The sequence below is a fragment of the Crassostrea angulata genome, chromosome 2 (assembly GCF_025612915.1).
Source record: "Crassostrea angulata isolate pt1a10 chromosome 2, ASM2561291v2, whole genome shotgun sequence".
NCBI lineage: Eukaryota > Metazoa > Mollusca > Bivalvia > Ostreida > Ostreidae > Magallana > Magallana angulata.
In genome coordinates, this window is record NC_069112.1 from 39997821 (window position 1) to 40009374 (window position 11554).

Below are 11554 nucleotides of genomic sequence, written 5' to 3' on the forward strand. Positions count from 1 at the left end.
CTTAAATAAATTCCCGGAGCTTGCACGTGGCCTTCATGTTTAATTAAACTGGTACAAAACAGTATTATTTAAGGGCTAACACTTGGTGCGGGTATTCCTGTCTAATGACAGCATCTAGTTTTAATTTGAGTTTAACACACTGAACACATATTTTTCCTTGTTTATTGAAGTAAAACCTTTTATATGTTTTCAGTACAGACGTTTAACACGCAGAATTAGAACAATTACATACGGGTACTAATTTATAAGATTGAAGTGTTTATATCGCTGGAACTGACTTCAACATGGCCGAGGTAAGAATGCTCCTAATATTAAATAGTACTTTCATATTTTTCGAATATTACTTAATACGCTTTGAAACACACTCTTCCCGATTTAAACAAAATAACACAAGTGTAGGAGAGCAACAGGTGAGCGCACTCGTAGTATTTGTACGTGTACGTTATAAATACACATAACTGCACACATAACATATCTTGTTTACATCGAACATTCGGAATTGTTTTTCAAATGCAATTTTTAATATTATTTTGTTATTTGTCTGGATTTTCAAAAACTACGGTCAAGCTTTGAAGATTGTTCAATTAATTGTATTGTTTATTGTTCACTACAGTTAAACATAATCATTTATTTATTATTTTCAATTATACGATTACTTTTAAGGATTAAATCGTTTCTATAATTTAATGAAGCCATGACATATTCTTTAATGAATCATAAATATACATATACCGAACCACAATCCATCTGAATGAAAAATATTAGTTTATCCGCATTCAAAATCCACGCTTTTGACAACTAAAAAGAAAACATACAAACAACTAGTAGACTAATTGTTCTCGAACAATTAGAGGTCTTTCCACCTCATTGTTTTTTATTTTGAAATAAGATTGATTTAATAGAATAAACTATTTTTTCTGCGTTACTCCATTAAAAAAAGTGTCAAACGATTAAGTTTGCAATTTTTCATTGCTTGACGACCTTGACCTTTGACCTTTATGTCATTCTCATCTGACAAGGTAGACGCTTCAATACCAAGTGGTCCGATGTATCAATGATTATTGATTCAAAAGTTATTTGTGTTTTTATTGAATGTTCGAATCTTTCAGGGGCAATAACTGCTAGAAAGGGACTTTGGACCCTGTTGGTATGAATAGATTGAAGAAGCGCCTAAGTGTACTGAATACATTAGTAAAAGTTTCAAATCTCTATCTCTAACGGTTAATGAGAGTAGCGATAACAAGCATTTTGTACAATAGGGGCAATAACTCTATAATTGTTAAAAGGTAAGGGTTAAAGGGTTATATTTTTAAATGTCTTAAGATGTCCTACTACATCCATGAAAAACTTTTTCTCTACCATCCTAAAAAAAGGAGATACAAAATGTCATTAATTAAGAGATTTCCAAATGACCTTGACCTTTGACCTTTATGTCATTTTGTTTGGCCAAGGTAGACGTTTCCATCCCAAGTGGTCCGAAGTCTCTATGATAAGTAATAAAAAAGTTGGAAGTGATTTTATAGAAATGTAAATACTTTCAGGGGCAATAACTACTAGAAGGGGGGCTCAGATCCTTTCGTTATGAATATATTGAAGAACCCTCTAAGTGTACTGAAGACATTGGTAAAAGTTCCAAGTTTCTATCTCTTATGGTTTCAGAGGAGTAGCGATAACAATCACTTCGTACACAAAGGGCAAGAACTTTGTAAGTTCTGGGAGTGGTCAACCAAAGGGTCATTTGGTACCATAACTTTTAATGGCCAGTCACATAAAGAAAAAATTGCTTCAAAATCTCTTGAAACAAAAAAGCTGTCCCTGGAAAAAAAGAGAAGAAAAATAATAATAATAATAAAAAACATAAGAAAAACAAAAGGTCTTTCACCTGAAAGGTGGAAAGACCTAATGATAATATTTAAAAGAGTACTGGCTGGTACTCAGCAAGATAATGTTAATGTGTGTAAAGGTGTTTCGTCATTCCGAAAACCGAAAAAGTAATGTTATGTCTGTAATCTTTCTAATTATTCACTGAAGACGGTGAAGCATGAATAGTGTTTTGACTTTGTAGCGTAACAATAAAATTTGACAACTAATATGGCATTAGTCAGAAAAAATTGCGTATATATGTATTAATTTCAGCTTTGAATCGTTTGATAATGCAAACTCATCCGTTCGTGCTGTGTAACGAAATGACACTGACACGAGAGAAAGAGAGGCATACAATTACCACTTTAAATATCGTGGGAAGGCACCTTTAATCAAGGTCTAAAACAGCGATGTGAACTTAAGAAATTACGAGTGTAGCAGGTCTATTTTAGGTTGTACTTCTACAAAACTTCTAATATATAACAGTTACCTGCATAATCTTATTTAAAAAAAAACCAACTTTGTGAGGCTATCTTTTTTCAAAATGATTTTGCGTAAATTGTAATTAGTTTAAGGTTATTTTTTTATTGCTATTATTTTGTCTCCTATTCCGGTTAATTGTGATTGTAAAACTATTCTATGGCGTAAATTTGCATGTACCTGTATCCAGACTTGTCAAATGAAGTAAGTAGTGTATAAATTTAAAGCATAATTCATTTAAAATGGATTTAAATTGGGGTTTTTTTTAGGTTAAGTTGGAGAGCTGTGGGTCCGCAGATAAAAGCTACTTTCGTTCCGCTACAGACACAATATATTGGCGTTATAGATTGTTGCCTGGCGTCAGGCATATCTAAGGTTTGGAAGTTGCATTTTCCGAAAAAGTGCAGATTTTTTCATAAAAAAACTGATGAAAACGTAGTTAGGATATAATAAGCAACAGTTAGCAAGAGTTTTCAAGTAAAATGGTTGTTCACCATGCACGTGTGTACATGGGGTAATCCTGATTTAAAAATACATTGCCATATTTTAACGGCGGATGTAGGGGTGTCAACGGAGCATTTGTCAAGTTGTTAGTTACACATTTCATATTACGGTACATGTACATTGCAAGTAATAAATGATGTTGGATTATCATCACCATTTTGAATTCAAACAAATAATAATGTAATCAGGTATTTATGTAGTTTGAATATTTACTGCAGGGACATTCGCCAAAGCGGGCTGTGACCCTATTTTCGAGCGATTGGGCGATTTGATTCATCTTGAAAAAGGTGAAACCCACGTGTCGTGCTACAATTGCAACTCAGTGTGTATTTATGTTAATTCGATACATTTCGTCTGAAACAATCGATCCAAAGTATGATATATGTAGTTGTTACAAAACAAATGTAAAAAAAAAAATCCGTTGATCCCCTCCAAATGGATCTGAGATCATAGCTGCTGCGTGAATCGTAAAGCAGGGCTTCACGTCATAATGTGTCTCATCCATAAATTTGCTCGCCGAATAGTTGACTAGTTCAAATTGGGATCATAAGAATACTCCAGAGCACACCGTGCAAGTGCACATATCACAGGCACGCAGTATCGGGGATGGGTGGGCTACCTCTCCCACTTCTTTCGCAGCAGACATTGTATGTCAACCAGACGCTACAGAAGTGTAAACTTGATTTGTAGTTTGACATTTTGAAGCTGTTCAGCAATATTCATATTATTCCTCAAACGCATAAAGAAAAAAGGTCTTGAAAACTGAAGTGGGACAAACAGACGGACGGACAAACGGACGGACGCAGAGGAAAGCTAATAGTTCCCTCCTGTGAAAACCGGTAGGGGACTAATAATGACATCTAAAAAAAAACTTATTGTTTATTAATTATTGGTAGAACAAATGCATCTGCAGTTCTCCCTACTGTATAGTTGTAATTTTCCCAGAGTACGACTTCTATATGATACGACGACTTCTCCAGCATCCGCCAGTAGATTGCGATATTTAAGAAACTCGAAAAGGAAAGTGAAAGTAGGTTTAGAAATCTGGCGACAAAAAAGCTGCAGCTATGCTTAGCGCTTTAAAAATGGAGATGTCATGGGTGCCCGCTATCATCCACTTTTGTCGGAGCATGTAATATATGACACTGAAAATACGGAATTTTAATTGAATTGAACTGCAGTTAAAATAACTACCCAAACCCCACCCCTTTATCTCAAAAATTATTCAAGGTGTCCAAGTAGCGTAGTGGACAACGCACTCGCTTGTCATCGCTGCGACCCGGGTTCGATACCCGTGAACGACAGTGGTTGTATGTGATAGGGTATGGCGGTCGCCCGCTTGGACACGTGGGTTCTCTCCGGGTACTCCGGCTTCTTCTCACACCAATGACCCCCTCGCGCTAACATCCGTGCCAACGAGAGATATTAATATAAGTTGTATATCTTGCTTATCAATCGTTGTAAAATAAATAAAGTTCCGTTTTTTTTGTTTTTTTTTCAAGAATTATTGTTTTTCTTCTTTAAAACAATTTTTAATCAAATACAATTTCAATTACTCACTTCATCACAATCTTAAAAATGAACATGCATAGAAAAGCATAGTAATGCAAAGCAATGCCATGTAATACCAGCACTAGATTTTGGAAAGTAATTCATTGCATTACCATTACTCGTAATGCTATATACACATTATTAGCATTACTTTGAAAACATGTAATGCATTACCATAACATTTATGTCAATTCTTCCCATCATACTATCAAATTTACGGCTAAATTTTTTTTTCTCATTCAACAATACGTTTCTCGACACTACTTCAACTTTAGTCGATGGAAAACTCGATTTCAATTTCCATACTAAACCCACAGATTCCTACCTTAGTTTAAAGTGGTCTAGCTGCTACCCACCCCATACGTTTAGAGACATAACAAAAGGTCTAGCCACCAGAGTCAGAGGTATTTGTTCCACTCAAGTCCTAAAATTCCACTTATGTGCCATATATTCCATATATTTTGCAGACTCGCTCAAACAAAATACCACAAAGACTCGTTGATACGAAATTATAAGTTATTCATATCTCATCAAGGATGTGCGGATATTTACCTTGGGTTGTTTGCATACTATCTGAGGTTAATGGTCTAAGGGCGTATAGAATACATGTACAACTCGGGTCAACCCGGGGCACTGGTCCAATATATCCTTTTATGAAACACATGGTGTAAAAAAAACCACTAGTTTACATAAATCACTAGCACGTCTATATTCCGCCTTAAATCGGTTGTAATCTTTTCCTTGTTTGAATTTTAATTGTTTAACGTGCTTGATACCCACTGTTCTACTTACATGTATCAATGTGGAGTTTTTAAACTAATTTTACCCCTTTTTTTGTCATAATAATAACACAGAACAAACATGTCGGTATGTTGTAGATGGCATCAGAAGAACCGGAATTGGTCACGAGTATAGAAGAATGTGAAAGAATTGCTTCACTTTTGAAAGATGAGGCAATACTAGCTTTAGATTGTCAAGGTGTTTATCGCGGGTCCCACCTTAGATTGACCCTTTTACAGATCGGGACGTCCAAAGGAAAAGTTTATTTGTTTGATGTACAAAAAAATAAAATTCTTCTTTTAAATGATGGACTCAGGCATTTGTTAGAATCAAAGGACATTGAGAAGGTGTGCAATGTTTTATGATTGTGTGATTTAAAAATGATAGATAATAAAATAAAAAGAATATCTTGCTTCCATATTGATAAATTGTAATGCACTGAAATTGGTTTTATAGGTCATGTTTAAATGTTCAAAGGATAGTGGTGCGCTGTATCACAATTTTCAAATTACTCTGCAGAATGTCTTTGACATACAGGTACTACATGATTAAAGTAACTTTGTATGTAATAATAAACCTATTAAGATATTTAAATGTCAAACTTTTGTATATTCAAATGGCTTTAACGCAATGCAAACTATTGAACCCGTTGCTTTTTATGAAATATTAGCTGATTTACGTCTACATAATCGTGTCTTATTTTAATCTAAAACTGTTTCTTACGAGTAGGATGCACATATTATACTAGAAGAACAGACAGGTCGAAAACTCTTCCCATCATTAAACCTACGCAATGTTTGTCGAGTTTATTCACCCATTGACAAGGTGTCTCAACACGAAGAAGATAGCATGGTGTGGTTTTTTTTTTTAACATTTTTTTTTTAATTTGAGAAATGCATTAAAAACTGATAATAATAAACTTTTAAGATTTTGTTTATTATAGAAGTTTCTGTAAATGATATTTCTAATGATTCCGATAGAAAGCGTTTATTAAAGCAATAATAAAGTTATTTTTCTGTAGAAAAAATGTGCTGTTGAAAGTAGTGACTATTGGGAAACATTAACTGCAGAAAAGATGTCCGTTGCAGCTGGCCACGTTAAAGCTCTGATTCCAGAAGTCTACAAAGAACAAAAAGGGTAAATTTGTTTTCATATAAATCTATATGCGTGGAATGTATGATAATTATATTGTAAATTTTATGTTATTGTTTAAACAATTCGTTTTAGACGTATTGAAAACTTTGGATTAAACCAAAAGTTTAAAGAAAGAGTTCTTGAGTCCGTGAAGCTGCATATTGATAGAACCGTCTACACACAGAGAAAAGATCGAATCAATGGACACGTAATGGAGATACTAAAATCACTTGAAAACGAATGCACTACAGACACAAAATTGCAGGACTTTGAAAAAGACAGTGAGGAACGGCTAGCCTTGCAAATTGTTGATGTTGAGATTGCTCAAAAAATGTCCGAAATCATTCAGCAGTTGAAGAAGGAATACATTGATTCTAATTTAGATGAAATTCTTGAAGAAGTCGAATCAGATGAAGCTGAATTACTTGTTACCTCAAGTAAACTTAGATTTCTTAACAAAACTAGAGGCCACCCTGATAAATCATTTGCAAGAAAAGCAGGGCGTATAAGAGAAAAAATACAAAATATTGTTCTTTCAAGCATAGAGAGAAAATACGACGTAGGTACAGATGTCAGCTTGTTATCAACATGTGAACAGGAAATATTAAGAGATTTGCCGATATGGAGTGACGATGACACCAACTTTCCCAAAGTTATTAAAGGTCTGTTTTGGCGTCTATTAGATAATGATTTGGCCAGAAAAAGTGGCGCACTTCATAAGCATAAGGGAAATTACAGACTGAACAAACATTTTTATGATCGAATGCAAAAGTTCGCCCGTGGTCCTTCATCAGTCCCGATACCAACGCATGTGCGCGAAAAGGTTAAAAAATTCTTAGACGACATTCGTTTATACAAAATAGACACAAACTTTTAATCACGCGATGGAAGTACTCAATAAAACCAGCACTCGGTCATAAATCAAGTACGATTTGTCAGTTGCACTGGCTTGTTGTTTGAAGAAGAAACTGAGAGTATATAATTCCGAACGGCTGGAAATAAGGTGTTTTAACTTTTTTGTGTGTTTATAACTTCAATATTTTTATGGTGCATGTTTTTTTATAGATTTATTCCCAAACTTTTCAATTTATCAATTATTTGATATAGTACTCGCATTTTACATAAGATACACATCCTATTCTTGGGAATATTGACGACTGAGGAATGATTAAAATATCTAAATAACTTGTTTCCCTTTTTCTTTTCATGTATATTTAACTTCGATGTACTAATTAATGTTTTATGATTTTTTTTCGAAATGTATATCGATGCTTATCTATGCAATAAAAGTGTAACAACTATGTATCGTTAACATTTATTTGGAAATTTGACACATAAAACACTTCAAATATAATGATATATAAGGGATATGTATTCATCTGAATTTTTGGGTAGAATGTACTGTATGTGAATTCAATTACGTAAAATAAAAACATCAATTCTATTTTCAATAAATAGAAGAATTACCTTTTTAAAACAAATATTTAAACTCAGAACAATAAATAATTTATCGTAAGAATTGCCTTGACGCTAGTCACTTCAAAATATTATACTACCAGTGTATGAAATACAGTACCGATCAGACCCAACCTAACACCAGATTAATCCCCAACTAAACCCGGGATTTACTTTTGGGGTTTACTTTGGGTTTACTTTTTGAAAATTTTGGTCCACTCGGGGTTTACCTTGGGTTTACTTTGGGTTTACTTGGAAATTGCTTTTGAGGTCAACTGTTCGCACTGAAGTGTGAAGCAGATTCGTCTTTTATCTGACAATCCTACTGCCTGTAATTCCTGCCCCTTGTATATTCCGAATACACAGTTAGAGTCTGTTTTCAGGGGTATACTTGTGACTGGGTTTACTCTCTGTGTCCACTCTGGGTTTACTAGGGGTTTACTCTGGGTCTATTCTAATAAACCCGGAGTAAACCCAGGGTTTAGTTGGGGTTTACTTTCTGTTAGGTTGGGTCTGATCGGTACTGTACCTCTGGTGACATTCGTTAATTAATAACTTCTGATATTTGCTAATACAATCCTTCCTAACTCTTTAAAGGCTAATCTGATTATCCACATAACGGACCTCCGTACGTCTATTTATACATTCACTTACAATAGCAATACATATTTATATATGAACAATAATAAATAAATAATACAAGCCTTAGGTCCTCTTGATCTACTTTAGGCTCATCTCAAACTTAGGAATCACCAAGTCCAACTTTTGGTTACCAAGCAGTTTATTAGCAAGCGTGATCGTATAGTCAAAATTACAACACCAATAAAAAGCAACCCAAATCAAAGATATAAATCAAAATTTTTTATTTCACATCCCAAAAAAAAAATCCTAAATAAAGTTCAAAGCTCAAAAAATCAAAAATCACAATTTAAAATCAAGTAGAATTCTAAAGAAAATTCTCTAAATCTAAAAATTGAAAATCTGCTTTAACATTATTTTACAGAGGATTATATTATATTTTATTTATGATTGATATTGTATTAATATGTATATAATAGACCCAGTACAGCCAGACTCCTACTAGCACTAGCTAGTGGGTTAACCCTTTTAGCTGAGTCGGTACATCGTTGGTATTTTAACTGAACGGTCTCGAGTTCGAGCGTAGCTTTGGACTACCTCCTCTTCTATTACAGTATAAAGTCGAAATTGGGCTTGGAATTATAAAAGAAACTAATGGGATTTCCCGGTTAAAGTTGAACAGACGTAATTAATGTTTGATACAGTTTCCCACCAAATATACTTTACAATGAGACTAAAGGTAAATAAACATATACAATATGTATAATTATGAAATAAAAATTCTGCAAATAATGCTAAAAGAATGTATACAGATTGGAAATAGGCAAACATACTCAATCTGAATTTTCTCGACGATATTAGATATAAGTCTATATAATTGATAAACGAATCAAATAGTTTTATATTATTTACAATTAGAACATGAGCTATAATTATGTTGTGGTTTTCTTAGCTACTTTCTTCATATTCACCCTATTGAATATATGCACATATAAATTACTGATGTTAATGTGTTCATTGATACAATAATTTATTATAACTAGAGCAGAGCTCGTGGCAAAGCCCCGAGTAGGTCTTCCGTTGTTGCTGCGAGTTGAAAATATATGTTATATGGTGTCAAACGATTATAATGACTATATTTTCTGTTCTGCTTTTGTTATAAAAACGTGTTGTGATTGAAAGCCTGTATATAAAACGTGTTTTGAAAAAAGAAAGGAAGAAAATATTTTAGGAAAACTATTTGTCGACCAGAGTTTATGTAATCGTTTCAAACATTCTTTAAAAAATGAGATGTTTAATGGCTAGTTAAATTTTCAAAGGGTAGCAAGCATTGTTATAAACAGTATGTACTCGTGAATCATGTCAGGAATTGTATTTCTTTTTTAAACTAAACGTGCCTACAAAACACGTAAACTTTTCACAAAGATAACTTCTATATTAAAATATTTCTAAATTTTTGAAGACTATGTGCAAGTTTAGAATTGCGTGCTGACAAAATTTACAGACCCTAAAACGTACTACTACACCAAAAAGCATGCGACCTATGTGCGAGAAACGTTTCGTGTAAACCTTTCAGAGTTTCGTGTAAACCGTTTAGCGTTTCGGGCAAAGCGTGCGAGAACCGTGTGAAACGTTCATCAGATTTCATTCGGAACTCCCTGACAAGTTAATTGTTTCAAAATGGCGCCCGTGTTTTACATTACTTTAACAAAATTGAACGAATTTTTAACAAACAAAAGAAAGGTATATGTATTAAAAGACGACTAGTTACAGAGTACATGTATATTTAACGTTTTCATGCGATGTTTCAGTACTGAAACAATATTAAAATTCGCTATACATAAAAAATATTAAATACAGTTAGTGAAACATGATTTCTATTGGAACAAACCTAAATCAACTTTAACTTGCACGATCATGTTTTGATAGGCATGTATTTTTATTATTTATTTGCATCGATAACTCTTACTGATAACTCTTACTGAGACCATTCGGCTGTGTACAAGCAGCACACATAACCTCGGACATCGGGTGAGACCTGCACCTGGCTGAACCTGTCAATCAAACTCTGTGTATTTGTTTTCATTGGATGGTCAGGCGTCTCTCTTTTGTCAAAAGCCAATGGAAAATTAATGACTTCAAGGTAATCGGAATCAGTATTTGATGAAGCACACAATTTAAATGATAGAAAATTTATTAATTATTTGAAGAAAATTAAATGTAAACATAGAAAGGAAATAAAAAAATTAATTATTATGGGAATCTATACGCATGATACTCAATTCAAATAGATTATATTATGATTTTATTATTTTATGTAGTAAAATCACCCTTCCAAATGTTACTCAATTACATAACAATTGATGACCTGGGGCTATAAATGTTCTGAGCTGTGTGCGCTGAAGCGACACAAGATTCTCGGTCGCATGCGGCAATTAAATTAACACAGACTGGCCGAATAAACAAAGGGGTGGGAAAGTGAAACAAAATGTTACACATAAGAAGAAACCACCAAAATTGATTTTCGACAGATCTTGCTATCTTTTCTCCAATTCAAAAAAAAAAAAATTCAACGCGAGCACCTGTCAGCGGGGCGGGTGGAGCTGGGGGGGGGGGGGGGGGGGCAGCAATGAGTTCGTTTCCACAATGAAACTACAGAAGTGATTAATATGTGACCGATAGAACCTAATCTAAAGTTGTTTAAACTCATGTGAATATTTTTTTAAATAATCATCGAATGCCTCAATTCAGGGCATTCCTGTATCGTGCTAGCACCTACCGCAAACATGGAACTTTGATTATAATTTGATTTCATTTTTAAACTATCTTGTACGCTGTCGTATAAATCAATGCTTAATCAACTGTACAAGTAAAATAAATTTATCTTTTCATCTTAAACCAATATAATAGTTGAAAACATAATAAAATATAGTTGTGTCCGTGCAAAATATGAAACATAAACGCGTCATAAGGAACATGTACAAAAACACAAACCGACCGCGGATCACTTATCCACTCGCGCCGGATCTCCTCAGCCATGTGCGAGGGATGATCATCATTTAAAGGTTTAATATTTGAGGGGGGTTGTTGATTTAAAACATTAATTGTACAGTTTTTAAAGTACTTTACCTAAATAAACCAACCATTAGTTGTCTAACGATTTTTCCGATTTGGAGTAATATCGTTCGTTAATATTCATTTACACTCA

At 33.8% G+C, this 11554-nt stretch overlaps 2 protein-coding genes across 2 annotated transcripts; both read left to right on the plus strand.

The window, feature by feature from the left end:
* The first annotated feature begins 234 nt into the window (after positions 1-234).
* LOC128174324 (uncharacterized) lies at positions 235-6133 on the plus strand. Its single transcript, XM_052839898.1, has 5 exons — positions 235-293; positions 5277-5525; positions 5635-5715; positions 5908-6030; positions 6122-6133. The coding sequence occupies exons 1-5, from the start codon at positions 285-287 to the stop codon at positions 6131-6133; spliced, it is 474 nt and encodes a 157-aa protein (XP_052695858.1). The 5' UTR covers positions 235-284.
* Positions 6134-6242: 109 nt separating this feature from the next.
* Positions 6243-7613, plus strand: LOC128173211 (uncharacterized). Its single transcript, XM_052838932.1, has 2 exons — positions 6243-6315; positions 6406-7613. The coding sequence occupies exons 1-2, from the start codon at positions 6254-6256 to the stop codon at positions 7187-7189; spliced, it is 846 nt and encodes a 281-aa protein (XP_052694892.1). The 5' UTR covers positions 6243-6253; the 3' UTR covers positions 7190-7613.
* The last annotated feature ends 3941 nt before the right edge of the window (positions 7614-11554 follow it).